General features: G+C 43.5%; 1 protein-coding gene across 1 annotated transcript; it reads left to right on the top strand.

Annotated features, from left to right (window-relative positions):
- Positions 1–436: 436 nt before the first annotated feature.
- ALDOB (aldolase, fructose-bisphosphate B) lies at positions 437–14,050 on the top strand. The gene is made up of 9 exons (XM_047699639.1): positions 437–593; positions 5,454–5,575; positions 6,397–6,608; positions 7,639–7,693; positions 8,549–8,709; positions 9,615–9,698; positions 10,548–10,722; positions 11,133–11,332; positions 13,500–14,050. Exons 2-9 carry the CDS (start codon positions 5,464–5,466, stop codon positions 13,593–13,595), a joined length of 1,095 nt encoding a protein of 364 aa, XP_047555595.1. The 5' UTR covers positions 437–593; positions 5,454–5,463; the 3' UTR covers positions 13,596–14,050.
- The last annotated feature ends 5,498 nt before the right edge of the window (positions 14,051–19,548 follow it).

The raw sequence follows: 19,548 nt of genomic DNA, 5'->3' as shown, positions 1-19,548 counted from the left end.
GAAAAGAAGGAAGGAAGGAAGGCAAGAAAGAAAGAAAGAAAAGAGAAAAGGAAAGGAAAGGAAAGCAAAGCAAAGCTTGGCCAAGGTCATTTAGTAAGTGCTAGAGCTAAGGTGACATTGTTCCCAGGTTCTGTTGGTGGCTCTAGAGCTCTGTCATTTACTAACTCTGTGACTTAGGGGAATCCCCTAATCCTTTGTGCCTGTTTCCTCACCTGGAAAAAACAAACTGTCTGCATTAAGAACTACACGGCTCCCCAATAGCTTTAACATTCCCTGAGTCCGGTGAGTATGTGAGCATGATCCGGATTGGGTGTTTATGAGCCAATCAGGCACTGGTTAAACACCTCCCTATCAGGCCAAGGTGGGAAGGGGAGGGTGAAAGTTAAAAAAAAAAAAAAAAAGAAGAAGAAGAAGAAGAAGAAAGAAAGAAAGAAAGAAAAGAAAAGAAAAAAAAAAAAAGCAATCCAAAACCAACAAACAAACTCTGACAGGAGGTCTATAAAAACTGCGTGTTCCCAAAGGTTCGTCCTATTTGGCAGCTGCTGCCTCGTTCACAGCTTCTGATCCCTAAGAGGCCTCTCCTCTCCCAAACTGTAAGTAACAGAACTTCCTTTGTCTGCCTGAACTGCACCAGGGAGTGAGGGTCACTGATGGTCCTACACATGTAGCCGAGAAACTCTGCTTGCTTTTATTTTCAGGAAAAACTCGGTGGTGGCCAAGATGTGTTGGTGTGCTGAAATGGTTGTTTTCCTCCCTAAGCGTAAATAAATGCTCATCCACAGCTTTGCTGACCCTCTGAGCGGAGGCAGAGTGTTTGAGACCGTTCCCGGTGTTACTCGTATGAAGGCTTTTCTGTCTCTGACTTCAACACACTTTCTTGGTTAGGTTCTAATCATTCCTCATTCCTCCTCTCCCCGTAACAACTGCTTATTTTGATGATTTATTTACAGACCTGTTGTCGTATGTCATTTTCTTTATTCTCTTCCTACACCCACTAGTGTTGGCACTTACGTTTTTTGGTCACACAAATGGACTCCTGGTGTGTGTTGCCCTTGCCTGCTCCCACTGCTCAGATGAGAACGCACGGAACGGGCGTCGAACGACCACAGAGCCCCACAGTCATTGGATTATGAATCGTCCAACTTCCACTCATTTGATAGTTCCTGTAACATTTCCTACTTTGGAAATCCTACAGCTTAAGTTATTTGGAGTCAAAAGCAGGCTGATGTCCTTTGGGACCTTTGCTCTACTCTCTGAAAAATAGACATGTTGTGCGGATAGACATGTTGTGCCTTTTAAAATAAACTTCTCTCTAAATAGTTACCCAGGGCTCCATTCGCCAGTTTTGACCTGGACGGGGAGCAAACTCCAGCCGCCTTAGGTGAAGGTGCATCTGGGCACCACCCAGGCCTGCGCTAGAGTGCCAGGTGCTAAGTGCAGTATAGCTGTTGTAATCCTAAAAGAAAGGGAGCCACTCAGTTCTCTTTCCGAGCTACCTCACATGGGTTCAAAGGCACCAGGCTGTCCTAAGGCATCTCATTGCATTTGTCACTGTGACACTGAGGAGGGTAATGAAGCTGTGAGCATCCTCACAGGTCTGTATATAAAAACCTTGCTCACAGTGCCTGCAGATCACAGATCACAGGCTTTCAACGCATAAGCCCCTCATGTCCCCTTGAAAACCCATCCACCTTGCCTGTTGGAGAAGTGAATGGACTCTCTACTTTCTGATATTTCTTCAAGAGTTAAATATTCATATTTTACAAGACATTCTCCTTTCACAGAACCTCTTGAAGAAAGGCAGAACGAACCATACTGTAGGTTTCATGTGCTATTTTGCTAAAAAGGATTGGAAAAAGGATTCTGAGTCATAAGCCAGTAGGATGTGGTTTATAATTCTAGAGCATCACAATTTGGAAGGGGCCACCAGACATAGTCTTTCGGAGCCTCAGTTCCTCCATCTTTAAAGTTGGCAGTGTTGCTATAGATATCCCTGAAGTCATTTGCAGCTGTTTTTCTGTGATTGCTTTCTATTCTCATATTTTCGTACTCACAACCTCTTCCAGATTTGTGTATGTATCACCTGTTAATGTATAATACATAATGTCATATATAAGCCTATTTGAGAAATTAACATTACAAAAAATTTATAAAGTAAAACGTGAGAGTTGGTCCATCCCATCCCAAGCCCCACAGGGAATCCCAGGGTGGTTATTCTCTGCTTATATAGATCCACAAATAGTATGTGTTACAGCATTTTTTTAATTAAAAAAATGATATTATGTATTACATACTTCTCTGAAACTTGCTTTTTTCCCCTTTTTATTTAGTAATATGATGTGAACAACTTCCCATCACACTTTAAAATCAAATTGGCTTGAGACCACGGTGAGCAGAGGCTTTTAGGAGCATGAAACCATTCTCTACAGTTACCTACTCCCAGCTGGCCTCCTGTCTCCTGGGGATGAACATTGGTCTGTGACCCTGTTTTATGATTAACAGAGGGGCAACATTTGTGCTGATGTGGTATAGACCTTTAATCCCTCTGTAGAAGTTTAACTTCCCGTAAACAGGATTGGTTCGATTTGACCTTTTCTCTGTTTTTTTTTTTTTTTTTTTTTTTTTTCTGGTCGAGTCAGCACACTGACTCAATGGAAAAAAATAACTTGGTAGTAAATAGAAACATGGAATTTTAGGTAATTATTTTTTAACAAATTTAAAAAGAGAGAAATGGTGACACCAACATTTTCTTTTCTTTTCTTTTAAGATTTTATTTATTTGACAGAGAGAGAGACACATAGAGAGAGAGGGAACACAAGCAGTGGGAGTGGGAGAAGCAGAATTCCCACTGAGCAGGAAACCTGATGCAGGGCTTGATTCCAGGACCCTGGGATTATAAACTGAGCTGAAGGCAGATGCTTAATGACTGAGCTACCCAGGCGCCTCAATACCCAACTTTTTCATAATGCGTTATAAAACATCTTCATATTTATCATGAAATTGACTCAACAAAAATATTTTGAGCAACTACAATGAGTAGGGTGGCCACAGGTCACAGTAGATCTACTTGGCAATGAGACACCCAGAGCAGATATTAGCGCCATTTATTCCACAGTAAACTAAGACTCAGAGAAGTTACTGACTTGTCCATGGTCTCAGTGAGGAGGAAGCAGAGCTGGTCCTTGAACCCAGGTCTGTCTGATCTAGTAGCTAAAACCTGTATGAATGTGTGAGATGTTTATGAATTGACGAGGTCCATGGTATATGGACGATGAGCCACAGCCCATGGACTTTGGTAATTATTTGGGTACTCTGGGGGTATCCTCAACAAGTATTCTGGGGGTGTTATCAAGAGTCACCCAAAGACTGATACCTTTCACCAGGCTCACTCTTTCCCAGAAGGAGGGGAGTATTACCCCTTATCCCAACTCTATGCCTTATTAATTAATTGTCCTTGGAAAAATAATTAAATTCTCTCATGTTCTTTCCTTATCTGTTTTGTGGTAGTGGTGGGCGAAGCCCAGCTGCCTTTTGAGGTTATTATGAGTACTGAATTATATAGTACTTGTAAAGCAATTAGCAGAGTACTTGGCATTAATGGTGATTTGCTATCATTGGGCTATGTTTTCCTTTTGTTTCATTAAGGAAACATCTTTATTTCGTATTTGTGAATTCTTTTATGCAATTACCTAAACTAAAAGAGAAAATTTGCACTTTGGCCTGAAGGTCACCAACTTCAGGTTGGTTTTTTCCACATAAAGATCTAGTGACCAGATTTACAGCAAGTAACCCCAGACTATGATATTGCGAACTCATGTGTAACCAAGGGGAAACATGATCTTCACGTGGCTGGGACAGGAGTGGCCTAGGAAGAATATCTTCTCTAGAGATCATTGGCCACTAGCCTGTCCTGTCCTCAGGGATAGCACTGTAGTTCCAGGCTTTTGGGTTAAGATGAGGACTCTTGTTGAAGTGACAATGGCATCCGTGATACCAACAATATTTTTTCAAGAATTAGTTCCATAGCCCCATCCACTTCTTACATCAAGCCTGCCTTGAAGCAATGCAGAAAATGTGAAGAAATTTATTTGCCATCAGGGTCAGGACTGGGTGGGGAGCTCTGCCTCACCATAGCTGAGACTTTGGACAAGTCAGTTAACTTCTTTGAGTCTCAGCTTGCTCATTAATTAATGGAGATACTAGGTGGCCTGGTTACCTCATTGCTGAGTGGATCAAATGAGAACTGAGGTATCCTGGGCTTGCAGGAAGTAGAAAGCAGACATGGGATGTCTACCCTATGGATGAGTGTATGAGAGGGGGAAGACCAGGGAAAGGAGTAGGTCATAGGACTGGATAGGAAACCACTCAAGATAGTCTTTACTACCATTTTTTTTCTTTGATAGTCCAACATATGCAAAATTACTCTTTCTAACATCCAAGATGTGAGCCCTGTGTGTTTGCATTTTTTTAAAAGATTTTATTTATTTATTTGACAGAGATCACAAGTAGGCAGAGAGGCAGGCAGAGAGAGATGGGGAAGCAGGCTCCCCGCTGAGCAGAGAGCCCGATGCGGGGCTTGATCCCAGGACCCTGAGATCATGACCTGAGCCGAAGGCAGAGGCTTTAACCCACTGAGCCATCGAGGTGCCCCGTGAGTTTGCATTTTTAAGACTGGCCCAAAGTGGCAGCCCAACAAGAACAATGATCCCCTTCAGAGGACGGACCATCACTGAGACAAGTGCTTGGATGGGGTTCTTCAAAAAAGAGTCCTTCCTTGCTAGAGCAATGAAGCTAAGAACTCCTGGGACAGGGATCGCCATATGACTTTGGCACCTTAGAGTCCGTGGGCGCCTCCAGCCCAGAGGCACTAAGGGAAAATCCCTATCTATCCCAAATGGTGTCATAGTCAGAGTCCAGCCTTACACACCATACCCTCTATGTCCCAAAGCTAAGGGAGGTTAACTGCAAGGCCATCTCCTCTCAAGCTTGCTACCCAGAGAATAACACAGGCTAACAGAACAAAATGGGAGATGACCCTAGAGGCTAAAAATCTCAGTGTCCTGGCCTCAAGTTACCCAGAGCACACAAAGGGACCAGAAATCCACAGAGAGATGGTCAAGTATCACAGTGCCATCCATTCATCAGGTGTGAGTGGGTCACGAATGAGCTGGCCCAGTCTCTGGTTCAGTGAACCCAAAGGTCTCCTGAAAGACATTCTCTTTAGGATGACCAGGTAATCTGGCAGCCCACCTTCATCCACTATGGCTAATTGCAACCACTTAAGCTAACAGGGGGACGAGCCCAGAACTCAGTTACTCATCCAGTTATGGAAGTGGGCCGGAAGTGTCAGAGGAGCCTAGAGAGGGTTTGTTTGTACCCCTTCTCTGCCCCGCTCATGAACCTGTCTGAGCTGCCTGCAGTTCTGTTCAGGACACTCCTGCACTCTTTTCCAGACTAGTCACCATGGCCTACCGATTTCCAGCCCTCACCTCAGAACAGAAGAAGGAGCTCTCCGAAATTGCACAGCGCATTGTTGCCCATGGGAAGGGGATCCTGGCTGCAGATGAGTCTGTAGGTGAGTGCAAGTCTCGTCCTACAAGAAGCGTATTCTTATTTCTACAACTTAGCCAAGGCAAGCAACAATTACACTCTTTTTCCTCTCAGAGGAGTAAAGGTACACAGGAGTGGGAGCAGAAGACCCAGAAAGCATTGACATTTTGAGTCCTGTAGTGCTGGTAGGCAGATTTCTGAAAACCAAGGGAAGAGGCTCAAGGCCTCCATTTTAAGGCCCCTCGCCAGGGATCATTTGAATCTAGACTGTAGAAAGGCCAAGAACTCAGGAACCAGACTGAGATCAGATACACAGACCTCTGCTGCTAATGAGAAATCAGTGTAAGGTTAGCTAGGGAAGGGCAGGGAGGGCAGGGAACTGCCCACATCTAGGATAGGGAAGGGCTCGTGGCTGAAAGAAGCCCAGGATGGCACAAGGGAGAGTTGTGGCAGGCCTGTCTGGCCCACCATAAAATGGTAGAAGCCAGGGAAGTCAAGAGCCCACCTTATCCCTCCTTCTGTTGTATGTACATCAAGTCAGATTGATGGCTGGACCTGGGTCAGGGTGGTGGTGGCTGGAGAGGCCTGAGGGCTTGACATACACATTTGGACCCAATGGTGGTCTCCACCCTGACCTTGACACATCCAGTCTATACGCTTCCTAGCCAGCATCCCGGGAGCAGCCAAGGTCTTTCCCCTGGAGCCGAAAAAGGAGACAGGAGTTTTAAAGATCTACATAAAAAAGAGAGTCTTGCCAACCATCCTGCTGAGGGTCCCTAGAGGGGAGGAGGCTGGCCACAAAGCCCTGGCTGGCTCCTCCAGCTGACTTTGGCCCGCCCACCCTAGGCACCATGGGAAACCGCCTGCAAAGGATCAAGGTGGAGAACACAGAGGAGAATCGCCGACAGTTCCGAGAAATCCTCTTCACTGTGGACACCTCCATCAACCAGAGCATTGGGGGTGTGATCCTGTTCCATGAGACCCTCTACCAGAAGGACAGCCAGGGAAAGCTGTTCAGAAACATCCTCAAGGAAAAGGGGATCGTGGTGGGAATCAAGGTGAACACTTCCATTCCCATCTCCCTTCTGCCTCATGCCAAACTCCCAGCTCAGTCGCTGGGCAGAGGCTATGAACACCCTCATTGTCTAGTTGCTATTCACTCTCTTTCCTTCATCAGCCCCCCCTGAGAGCCAGATCCTTTTCTAGATTTTTCTGCCAGTGCCTTCTTCTTTCAACCAAGTTTTCTACAACGTGTTCAATCTCCTGGTGTCTCAATTTTCTCACTTCTAAAAGGGGAATTGTAGTGCCTACCTCATAAGGCTCCTACAAGGACAAAAGGAGTTTTTAAAACAGTTCCGTCGCATAATTATTATTTAGTTCACGATCACTAGCGTGACTAAACTATTTTCAGGTGTAACTCAGTCTTCCGAAACTACATGAACTTCTCAGGAGTGAAAACTAGTATCTGTTGAGTGCTTACAACTCCAAGCACTCATTTAATCTTCCTTGTAACCTCTGGTGGTCGATTCAGTTCTTATCCTTGTTTAAGAGATGAGGCGAGAAAACGGACTTACAAGGTGTAGCGTAACTTGCCCACAACAAGGCAAAGACAGAGTCAGTTCAAACCCAGCCTGTCTACCTCTTGGGCTCATGATCTCAGCCTCTGCTATGCTGGGAGTTGAGGTTGCATCTTTATTCTTTCGATTTCCTGGAATAATGTTTTGCTCGGTATGTGTCAGTGCTCCCTAAATGTCTTTTGAACAAATAAGCTAAGAGAAGCTGCTCTTATATGGCCCCTCTGCATTCCAGGTGCTGTCAGCTTACTTACTCCCCAAGCTCCAGGCCTGTGCTTTCCATCCTTTCCATCTTCCTAGTGTTGACACTCTTGCATTGTTCCTTCTAGGTCCTTGCCTTCTGCTATGGATTTAATTGTGTCCCCCCCACCCCCACCCCATGACTCATACACCTTCTTAATGCAACTCCTTAACTTGTGAAAGATGAGAACTATTAGTACCAGGGGCTCTTTTCCTGGCTTTTTCTGGGCCCCCTGACACCTGCTAATTACTTGTTAATTATTTATATTCGCAGTTAGACCAGGGAGGTGCTCCCCTTGCAGGAACCAACAAAGAAACCACCATTCAAGGTAAGGCTGTCACCTGCTGATATGAATCATGCTAAGAAATGCTAGAAATGCAGGCAAACAAAGAAGTGAGCGAGGGAAAACAAAGCGTGACTCTCACCCTGGTTTTAGAGCCACAAACACCTGCTTTTCAACTCTCGCTTCTCTATTCAGTAACTACGTGACCTTAGTCTAGTCATGTTATGTATATGTTCTGAGCCAGTTAGAACAGGATGACAATATCTACTTTGCAGAGTAGTTGCGGGGATTAATTAGACAGTGTACATGAAGTGCTTACCGCAGTGCTTAGCACAGAGAAGATATTCTGTACCTGAGAGTATAATTTTTAGAGAAAAATCCAGCAGCAGAAAAGAGGAAAGGTCCCAAGCTTTGGGATCGGACCCACCAGGGTTTGACTCCTGGTTCTGTCATTTACTAATTAGACAATTTTGCAAGGTCCTTCACTGCCCAAGTAGACAAGTGTGAACCACGGCGGTAGATTAGTCAAGCAGAGTTTGAATCCCAGCTCTGTCACTTCTTAGCCATACAAACATGGTAAAGTCATGTAATGTCTTGGAGCCCCTGTTTTCACATCTGTAGAACAAGTATAACATCAACTATTAGAATCATTATGATAATTAAATGAGATAAGGTATGCAAAATGCCTAGAATCATGCCTGGAACAGAGCAAATATTAAACAAATATTAATTCCCTCTGTTCTTCTCCTTAAGTGTAAAGCCCCAGTTTGGGCTTAGTATTGGGATTAATGTTTACTTACCTGGATATTTTCAATACTTAAGCTCTGCTGACTGAAAAGTAAGGCAAGGAAGAACTCCTTCACTTTGACAGTGGCCCCATCTCTCTTTTCTGACTTGCAGGACTTGATGGCCTCTCTGAGCGCTGTGCTCAGTACAAGAGAGATGGTGCTGACTTTGGGAAATGGCGTGCTGTGCTGAGGATTGACAACCAGTGTCCATCCAGCCTTGCCATCCAGGAAAATGCCAACGCCCTGGCCCGCTACGCCAGCATCTGTCAGCAGGTGCTCTGCCTTCCCCTTGGGCTGAAAAGCAGTCAGAAAGAGCTTTCTTCTTTCCAATTTTACTATACCTCTCTTTCCAATTTTACTATAAGTACATGAGCCTTATCTCACCAATATATCCTGGTGCCATTTTCCACCGTTTTTGCTATAGCAAAGTGTGGTAGGGAAAGATTTGGTCCCACAAGTCAGCTACGAGCCCACAAGGCCAATGCCATCAATGGCTGCCCTCTGCCAAAGTTCTATAAGCTGGGTCTTAAGAGTGATCCAGCCCCATATGCAGGTCATTGCTTACCTGTGCTCCATCACATCTAAAACACGATCCTTTTAGATCCCTAGCTTGAGAGTGATAGCTCTGAGTTAGCCCCAATCCAAAGAATATCTTGGAGGATGGTGACCTGACACTAATTTCCAACACAGTGTCTCTGGGATCCCAGTTAAGTCGGATTTGCTTGTGTGGGTACTATGTTGAGGTTACCTGAGATGTGGGCACCTGGAGAGTCCCAATTAGAACTGTACACAGTGCTTAATTCCTTAATTAACCCACACAAGGGGTACCCTTCTTAGTGATTTAAATTTAACTGCCCCAAAAGGATGATAGTTGGGTTCTGAGGTAGCTAGAATAGTCTCTAAAAGAATCTGTTTCTATAGAAATTAAGGATTTCATTATTTTACGTACTCCCAGGAGAACTTTTTCTTCTTATTTTTAAACCTCACAGCTCTTTTTTGGCTAAGCTACAAATGCTCAGTAGAGATGCCATTAAATTTCTTTGCACTGCCTTTAAGTTAGTGAATGGCATTCCTCTATAAGGGTTTCATTTTTTCCCAATTGCAACTGTCAAATATCTTCTAAGGAAAGGATTGCAGTGAGCAGAGCCACACTTTATCTCCTCTTTTTTCCTTTTTAGAATGGGCTGGTACCCATTGTTGAACCAGAGGTCATTCCTGATGGAGACCATGACTTGGAACACTGCCAGTATGTTACTGAGAAGGTAAAGTCTTGAATAAAAAGGTCTGAATTCCAGTTGAAATATCTTATTTTTAGGTAAGAGCTGTTACTTAACATGTATCAGCTGTTATACTGAAATATTCTTCAGTTGGAATCATTATGTAGCACTGAGAAGGTAAGGGGATACTTATCAAACCTTCTACTCTTTCGGCATGATGAGATTTTCCCATGGAAAAAGCACAGGATTTGCAGTACTGAGACTTGGATTTGATAATCCTTATTCCCAGCTGTGGGGCTGTGGTTAAATCCTGTTATCTTTTGGGATCAGTTACATTATATGTAAACAAAGAAATTTAAAAGTAAGATGAGACTCACATGACAAAATGTAATTAGCAGGTACTTTGTTCATATTTGCAGTGCAACCTGATTTCACTTTCTCCACTTGCACAAGTAGGTGGACTGAGATGAGGTCTGAAAGTGCTTCTGTCTCTAAACTGTATGTTTTTATGACTACTCAAGTTTCTATGGGGATGGAGAGTAGAGGCCAATTTAGATGTCCCCAGCTAGCTCAACCAAGACAGGCTCAATTGCCCAAAGGGAGTGATGGGAAGGAAGGAGTGAAGGGGCTCCTGGAAGCAGACCCATGTCATCTGTCCCTGCAGTGAGCAGTTAGAGTAGGGGAGGTGGGGCTAGGCCGGCGTGGCTATGCTCAATGGCTGTGGCTTGCAGGTGCCTGTGTGTTGTCCTGATGAGGACTAGGGGCTGGTTAGGAAACTTTGGCCAAACCCATAGGAGGATTCCTTTGTCTCTCATCCCTGCAACCTAGAAGTGCTAAGGTCAGGGACGGTCAGACTGGCTCTGGGTTTCACCTTTTGGATGTCTTGTCCCTCAGGTCCTGGCTGCTGTCTACAAGGCCCTGAATGACCATCACGTTTACCTGGAGGGCACCCTGCTGAAGCCCAACATGGTGACTGCTGGACACGCCTGCACCAAAAAGTATACTCCGGAACAAGTGGCTATGGCCACCGTCACAGCTCTCCACCGGACCGTTCCCGCAGCTGTTCCCGGTAAAGCTTTCTTTCTTCTCTGACTTGAAGTCTTAGCCCTTATCCCATGAAGGAGTTCCACCAGCATTGGTGTTGGCCTGGGAGTCTTGTATCCAGGAAACAGACCTCTCTATCTCACAGGCGGCCAGCGCTTCCCTCACACTCCATGACACCACATTGCCTGAGACTGTCCGAATGCACACAATCCATTGATTTTCTCAATAGTTCACCACCCTCCTTATTTATTAAAGCCCTTCCCTCCTTAGCCCAGCTAACCTTGGCAAAAGCAAACTAGTTTTTCTAACCCAGTTCCATGCAAATTGAGTAGAAAAAGAATGGAGGCATTCCATTTCTTTTAGGCTCTGGCTTGCTTTCTCAAGCTGGGTAGAGAAACTGGGACTAGTAGAGTGCAATGGCTTCTCTTCTTCCAGGCATCTGTTTCTTGTCTGGTGGCATGAGTGAAGAGGATGCTACACTCAACCTCAATGCTATCAACCTTTGCCCTCTACCAAAGCCTTGGAAACTGAGTTTCTCCTATGGACGGGCTCTGCAGGCCAGTGCACTGGCTGCCTGGGGTGGCAAGGCTGCCAACAAGAAGGCAACCCAGGAGGCTTTCATGAAGCGGGCCGTGGTAAGATACTATTCCTTTTTTTTTTTTTTTTAAGATTTTATTTATTTATTTGAGAGAGAAAAAGAGCACAAGAGCAGGTATGGAGAGGGGCAGTGGGAGAGGGAGAGAGAGGATATCCAGCAGACTCCCTGGCGAGCACAGAATTGAGTACTGGGCTGGATCCCACGATGTGAAATCATGATCCGAGCCAAAATCAGGAGTCAGACACTTAACTGACTGAGCCACCGAGGAGCTCTAAGATGCTACTACTTCTTACCTACTTGATCAAGTGGATAGTAGGAGCCTGGCTTTCTTACCTGGAGAAGCATTGTTTTCTTCAGGCCATGATGGTATCTCAAGATAGTGTCTACTAGATATTTGAAAAGCTGTCATGAGAGCTCAGTAGGAAGGTAGAGGCTGGGGAGAGTTGTAAATGATCTGCACTGGGAGAATGGTTGATGACAGTAGGCAGTAGACAATCTCCACAGAGACACTTGAGAGGGAAGAGAAGCACTTTTCATTTTAGGAAAAAGTAGAAGAAAGCCACTAGGACAAGCAGCAGTAATAATATAGGATGTGCCAAGGATCCGGAGAACAAATAGAAACAAGTTTCAAGGGGCCCAGTCATAACACACTGTAAAAAGATTCAGAATAAAGGCTGAGAAAAAAGATGAAATTGGCATGTCAAAGAAGAAAAAAAAGTTGGGCTTGGACTCAGGTCTGAAGAGATGAAGGGATATGGCAGTTAATTACAGTCAAGGGCATCTGTTGAGGGGGATAAGGGAGTGGAGATTTCCGTCTCACTGCAGGGAAGCCCAGGATAGCTGTTGAATTGGTCCACTAGGAGACTCACTAGACAGAATGGCCAAGTATCAGGCAAGGTGCAGCTGAAATGAGAGTGAGTTTGAGATGCATTAACTTAGATCCTGAATTTTCCTAATAGCTCTCTTAATCATGCAGGAAGATCTAGAGCAATCTAAAAGGGAAATAGAATAGAAGTGTAAAAGTTCAAGAGGGAGACAGAAGAGTGCTGAATTTGAGCTATCACCATATTCGGCTTGCTGATGACAGAGGAGGCTGGGCAAGGAATCAAGTGTAGCCAGAAGTTTGGCAATGAGGCACTAAAAGGAAAGCAGACCCCAGAGAAGCTTAGAAGCTATCTCAGGGGGGTAAGAGAGGTGTAAGATGTTAGAGGTAGTGTCTTAACTTTGTTAGGATGGAGAACTGGGTGTGGCTGTGCTGGGATATAGCCGATGAGGGGTGGCTAGATGTGGCTAATATGATGGGAGGGATTGTGAAAGTAAGGTTGGAAGAGTCATCCACACAAAAGAAGGGAAGCTGAGCTCATTTAGAATGGTGGTTCTCAAGCTTGAGTATGTGTCTGAATCACCTGGATGGCATGTGAAAACAGATTCTGGGACCCAGATACTGAGTTTCTAATTGAGAAGGTCTGGGGTCAAACCAGAGAACTTCCATTTCTAAGAAGTGCTGAGGTCCATGCAACATGCTTTGAAAATCACTGTAGATATAGAAATAAGTCCCAGAGAGAGCAAGATAATAGTAACAGCGACTTGAAGACATGGTACCATTGACTGGCACTCAGCTATTATTATGGTGGGCTTTATAATTCTGAACTCCCCTTTAATTGGAATTTACACAAGGAATCAAGATTAGTATGATTACAACAACAAAAAAATGATATAATCCTGTGGGCAAGTATAGGTGGAAAATGGAAATTTTTTTTAAAAAAGAATTTTTAAAAATTTGCCGTGTCATATCTCTGGCTGCACCTTACCTGATCCTTCGGCATAACGTCCGGTCCATTTCCTAACAAACTGCAAGCTTCTCCACTTGAAACATCCATTCCCTTATCACTGTATCAATGAGAAGTTTCTCAACTTCAGTCTCTAATACTGTTGTTGCAATACTGTTGGTACTAAAAAAAATCTTTCTCAGTAACTGACACAGACTTCAGCTTGCCTGAGAGATGCTCAGAAAACTGGGATAAAAAAGGAGATGATGTATTAGAGAAGGCAAGGGAGGCTATCAGCGCCAATATTTAGCAAAACCACTGTAAGGAGAGAGAAATCCAGATGCAGGTGGAGCTGGTTTCAAACGAGAGCTGGAGGGTCAAGTACAGGGTTGCTTTTGCTCTAACCCCATGTCCTCTCTCACGCTTGTTTTTTAGGCTAACTGCCAGGCAGCCCAAGGACAGTATGTTCACACAGGCTCTTCTGGCACTACTTCTACTCAGTCCCTCTTCACAGCCTGCTACACCTACTAGACCCCCAGGCCCACTAGCCGGCCTCCCGCTCTTCTGGGTGCCTTGGTGGGAGAGCTGAAAGAGAACAACTTTTCTACTGTCCCTGGAAATTAGACAAAATCAGATCGGAACTACTGGAAACACAACACATGCTAAATTCTTAGACAAAACAGGAAAAAAAAAATCAGTTCCTAAAACGTAGGTGTGAATATCAAGGATCTGACGAAATTTCATGCAATTTCCTTGCAAGAGCTCCAGCTCCCCAGGCCCCAGGGTATCCACCTAAGAAAAGAACAGACTTGAAAACAAACCAGCTCTCCATTTGAATAACGACCACCAGATATAACACCTCAGAAGCTGAGTGTGGAGAAGTATGTCTTATTTAACAATCATAGCAGTGGTATGATTATGCAGTGGTTATGAAGGAGGCAACTGCAGCCGACAAAGAAATAAAATGTTCTAGAAGCCTCCAGCTGGTATTGGGTTTTACTTTTTGCTCCTGCTTCCAAAGGGCTCAGTATAGTTCCTGACCTTTGCCTCCACAAGACTTGACTGACATTAATGGTCAGGGTCCTCAACTTGGGCTACTCACTGAAATCATTTGCCCAAAATGTAAAAACCCAGATGTTCAGGCCACGCTCAAACCCAGTTAAATCAGAAACGCTGGATGTGGGATCCTCTAAATGTCAGGGTTTCTTAACAGCTTCTTTGATGATTTCAAAGTATAACCACATTTGAGAACTACCACGCTAAGTTTCAATTCTGAGGATATTTTATTTTATTAAAGATTTTATTTATTTATTTGACAGGCAGAGATCACAAGTAGGCAGAGAGGCAGGCAGAGAAAGAGGGGGAAGCAGGCTCCCTGCTCAGCAGAGAGCCCGATGCGGGGCTCGATCCCAGGTCCCTGAGATCATGACCTGAGCCAAAGCCACCCAGGTGCCCCACTGAGGATATTCTAAAAGGAAAGCCTTGGGGTGCCTGGGTGGCTCTGTTGGTTAAGCAACTGCCTTCAGCTCAGGTTATGATCCTGGAGTCCCTGGATCAAGTCCCACATCAGGTTCCCAGCTCCACGGGGAGCCTGCTTCTCCCTCTGACCTTCTCGCTCATGCTTTCTCTCACTGTCTCTCTCTCAAATAAAATATTTTTAAAAAATAAAATAAAATAAAAGGAAAGCCTTTCATAATAGGAAGCAAGCTACACTGTAAAATGATTTCAAGAAACATGCAGAGTCTAATGGGAAAATCAGCGTGGCTTTGATGCTCGCGTTCCTCTTGAAGTCACCCAGGTTTGGTGACACACACTCCACTCCCTGTGCACATCTAAGCACACTGCCTCAGTCTGCAGTAAATACAATTCACATGATTATACTTTATTGCAGCTTTCAATTTTCAGAAATAACCTATAGAACAAGCATTAAAGACAACTGTAGTTACAAAAGAATTAAATATAATTTCATACATTATAAAAATTATGATTTTGGTGAAAAAAATAATGATTTCACTGACAAGCTAGGAAATTAAAGGAACAGGAGAGGTGGAAGGAAGCGAAGGGAACATTAATTCACTGAGTGGGGAGTCAGGATACTACTTAAAATTGCCGGATTAAGAAACAGTGGTTAAAAAAAGAAATAGCGCTTTTAGTCTATTCAATGGAATGGATATAAATCATTAAAATATTCACACATATAATTAATATAGGAAGAAAATAGTAAACTAAATTCTTTGTCTTGAAGAGTGCAAAGATAAATGGTATTGCTTAGAGTAGATAAATTAAGAACTAGAGGCATACACGTAGCATTTAGAGGAATAAGACAGAATTGGTCCAAAGGGACTTTATTTGAGAAGACCGACCTGGGAGTGTGGCACAGGGAGAATTTTTAGTCATGCATCTCTACCACAATTTGAATATTTGTTTCCACACACCTGTACTACTTCTGTAAGACAACCGTATTCATTTGGCCTGAGGCTTTCACTTTTACTAGGATAATATAACCAAGCCTAGAACAGTTAAGTTACTTGCTGACGGTCACACATATAGGGGTTTAGGGGTTGAGAGCTGAGATAATTCAGCTCTCAGGTCTCCTTCTCCTATAATGGGCATGAATTAGAATTCAGGTCTCCTTCTCCTATAATGGGCATGTGACCAGGGAGAAAGGTAAAGACAGGCAGTGTTCAAAATCTGTGTCACCAGTGGTGTAGGTCTTCTACATGTCCTTTTTTCTTTCTTTCTTTTTTTTTTTTTTTTAGGATTTTATGTATGTATTTATGTAAAGAAAGAGAGTGTGTGTGAGTGGGGGGGAGGTGCAGACAAAGAGGGACAACCAGACTTTGCACTGAGCGCAGAGCCCAATATGGGGCTCCATCCCACAGCCCTGAGATCATGACCTCCATCCCACAGCCCTGAGATCATGACCTGAGCCAAAATCAAGACCTGGACACTTAACTGACTGAGACACCCAGGAGCCCCAGTCTTCCACATTTTTTTTTTTTAAGACTTTATTTATTTATTTGACAGACAGAGAGAGAGAGAGATCACAAATAGGCAGAGCAGCAGGCAGAGAGAGGTGGGGAAGCAGGCTCCCCGCCGATCAGAGAGCCCGATGCGGGGCTCAATCCTAGGACCCTGAGATCATGACTGGAGCTGAAGACAGAGGCTTTAACCCACTGAGCCACCCAGGTGCTCCATATTTTTTACTGCATTCATTCATTCAGCAAATAGTTGAGATCCTACCATGTGTTAAGCTTCCTAAAGCTGGTGATATCTGGTGTGACAAAACTCTTCTGCCAGAAAATTTTTATCTAGAGCTTACTCAGCACCACTGACCCTATGTTGTGAAAAAACCTCCTAGATTCTCATTTATGGGTTTAGTGAGAATTTATAATCAAGGTTGAGTTATTTAAGTATTTTGATCTAGGCCGAATTACATTTCACTGGGGATGAGAATTTATATAATGCATTTTCCTGGCTATCATCGGATATATTTTCCCAACTAAGGCACTACAGTTGTCTTTGAAATCTCAACCCCGGTACTTAACTCCACTCAGAGTAATATGAAGACAAATATTATACGGCTATAGACTTTAATTTCTATTAACTGTATGATCACTGAGTGAATATATTAGTGGCTTCCTACCTTTTGGTAAACCTGTCACATTTATTCTAGTAGTTATTGAACACCTACTAAAAATAAAATTTGGGACTACGCACTGAAGGTAATTAAGACAAGTTTCAGCTTTAGGGTAGGCATGACATTTGCATACCACACAATGAAGCTTAAGTAGCTAAGCAAGAAACACATGCCATTGACTGGGGGTTGGGAAGAGGGAGGAGATAGCATTTAGGATGGACATCAAGGGAGGGCAAAAGACAAGGAACTCAGAATTGCCATTGTGTAAGAAAATTTAATGGGAGAAGATGATACCTTGAAGGAATAAGTATCAAAAACCAAGGTCACAAAAAATGAGTAAATGCAGGAAGGAATTGCAGGAAGGACTAAAAAGAGGAATTTAGTTTTGCTCTGAGGAGGAAGAAGGAGAGAAGGGAGAGAAGAGAAAGAGAATTGAGCAGGACAAAGGAAGAAAGGAAAAAGGAGGGGAAAGGGAGCAGGCAGGGAGAAGCCAGGGCAATATGGAAGTGGGAGAGGGGACTAAATAAAGCACTTTTAAGAAGGTGGAGAAATCTCAAACAATCTAAAGACATTTGTCTGCTTGAGAGGAAGAGCTGAGTTTCACACATGAGTTTACATCCTGCTATTCAAAAACAAGATCCTGAGATGATTCATAATGATTCGTAATGTGAATTAATTTAGCAGAAGCTGAAGCCAACTGTGACAGTGAGAATATAAGCCTCCAGAACTTTGCAGAAATCTTGGAGCAGGCTTTATGCAATGCAGGATGGGACTTCCAGTCCATCTGATTTAGCTCTCGTGGGGCAGAAGCCTCCAGCTGACATCTACCTTTCCTTGCAACAACGGCAGAGGAACCTGGGGGCCAGGGCACTAAGGCAGTTGTCCAAGGTCACATCACCAGTCCGTGAAACCTCCAAGTTCCTCTTGGAGGGCAGTACTTAGGGTGGTAAAAAGCAGTTGTTCTAGTGCTGGCTCTGCCACCTATTAGTCATGTGACCTTGGGCACGTTGTACAACCTTTCTCTTGTTCTTCATAGCCAAAAAAAAAAAGAAAAAAAAAGAAAAGAAAAAGAAAGAAAAAAAAGTATAGCATTGCAAACTACTGAGAGATTAAATGAGTCACTACATCTCAATAACAAGTTCACATCCCTTATCACAATTTTCACAATCCTGAAATCCAAAAAGCTCTGAAAACCAAGTTTTCTCCTAAGCTTGCAGCAAATTATTTGGTGGCAAAACCTGACTTGAGGCTGTCATCTTTATTCCACTTGATGGGATGTGGAGCTAATGTGTCTGATTTTAGGTGCTGACTCATACCCTGCAGAGGGAGTTATACAATATATAGCATAAGCACTCTATTTAATCTCTAAAATCTGAAAAATTCTCATTTCTAAAACACATACACCCTCAAGGCTATCAGATAAAGGAGTGTGGACCTGTCCTTAGAACAACAGCTATATCACATATGGGGTAAAAAATGAATAACCCATGCTCAGTAGAGCCCAGAGGGCTCATGTAGTGCTACCAATTCCCTGAGCCCATTTTCTAGAGAGGACGAGTGAAGACACAGGAGTGATGGCAAAGCTCAACACAGCCAGTCATAGCTCTTTTTTCACTCCTCAAATAAATATGTTTTCCTGTCCTAAGCCTCCAGAAATGGTCAAACGCTCAATACTGGGTATCAGTCTCTGTGAACATTTATAAAATCAGTCAACAAGTATTCATTTAGCACCTACTGTATGCTCTGCGATGTGAAGGTACTACATGGTCCTGACCACTGAGATGAGGAAGACAAGGATACAGTTAGGAAACAAAATGGTACACAACATTGTGCTAAATTAACAGTGGCACAGGCGAGGTGCTGAGACCAAAGGGGCTTTATAAAGACAGTAGGATGAATTACAGTTTATTGCTAGTTATATGATCTTGAGATCTTGAGCCTCAGTTTCGTTGTCTGTAAAATAGGTTGCTGTGAGGTTAGAAATATTTTATGTAGAGTGTTGGATACATAAATTGTAAATAAATATTGTGTTTTTTCCCTGTCAGTTGGTTCTTGGAGTATGGTAAAGGCACTTGAGTGAGTGTGAAGATGAATTAACTTTAGAATACAGATTATATATGTTGAGGTCACTGTTGGAAATTAGACTAGAAGGGTGAGGGCAAGTGGAACAGCACAGTGAAGGGGAAGGGGAGATTAGGCAGGGTTATTATGGGAAGTCTTGCCTTGGAGTAACGACAAATAGAGACCAGTGAATAATTTTTGAGCAGAAAATAATGTGATAAAAGAGTAGTGTTGAAAATTACTTTCTTGGAAGGTAGTGGACTGGGAGGAGATTGGGAAGCTGGGAGTAGCTTGGTGTGTAGCATAGCAAATCCAGCGTACAGCCTAGAGTCTTGGTGGTGGTGGGTGAGCAGACATGAGATCTTTAGATTGGAGAAAATAACAACAAAAACTCTCATGTAAAAAACAAACAAAAAACAAACAAAAAACTCTCATGCAAAGTTGCTATTTACCACCCTAATAACAACTCTCTGTTTTATTGCAACTCAACAGGCAAGTCCTAGGACAAATAATTCACAATTCTTCTACATCTACTTCTCAAAGCGAGGTTAACATACACGCACAGATGCAGCCCTTTGAGTATGGGGGCAGCACAGTGAAATACAAAGCATCCTCTAAACAGAGCACTAATTCTGGCCGCTCAGAACAACCAGGACTAGGCTGTAGCCGAGGTCTCAGATGTCAGAGAAATCTATCCTGCCCTCTTAAAAAGGCCAAGGTCAAACACCTTTTGGCAGCCACTTCCAACTTTTCCTTGTCCTGCCCTGGTTTACCCTGGAGCAT

The sequence above is a fragment of the Lutra lutra genome, chromosome 13 (genome assembly GCF_902655055.1).
Source record: "Lutra lutra chromosome 13, mLutLut1.2, whole genome shotgun sequence".
Lineage (NCBI taxonomy): Eukaryota > Metazoa > Chordata > Mammalia > Carnivora > Mustelidae > Lutra > Lutra lutra.
This window is presented reverse-complemented; position numbering and strand designations above follow the sequence as displayed.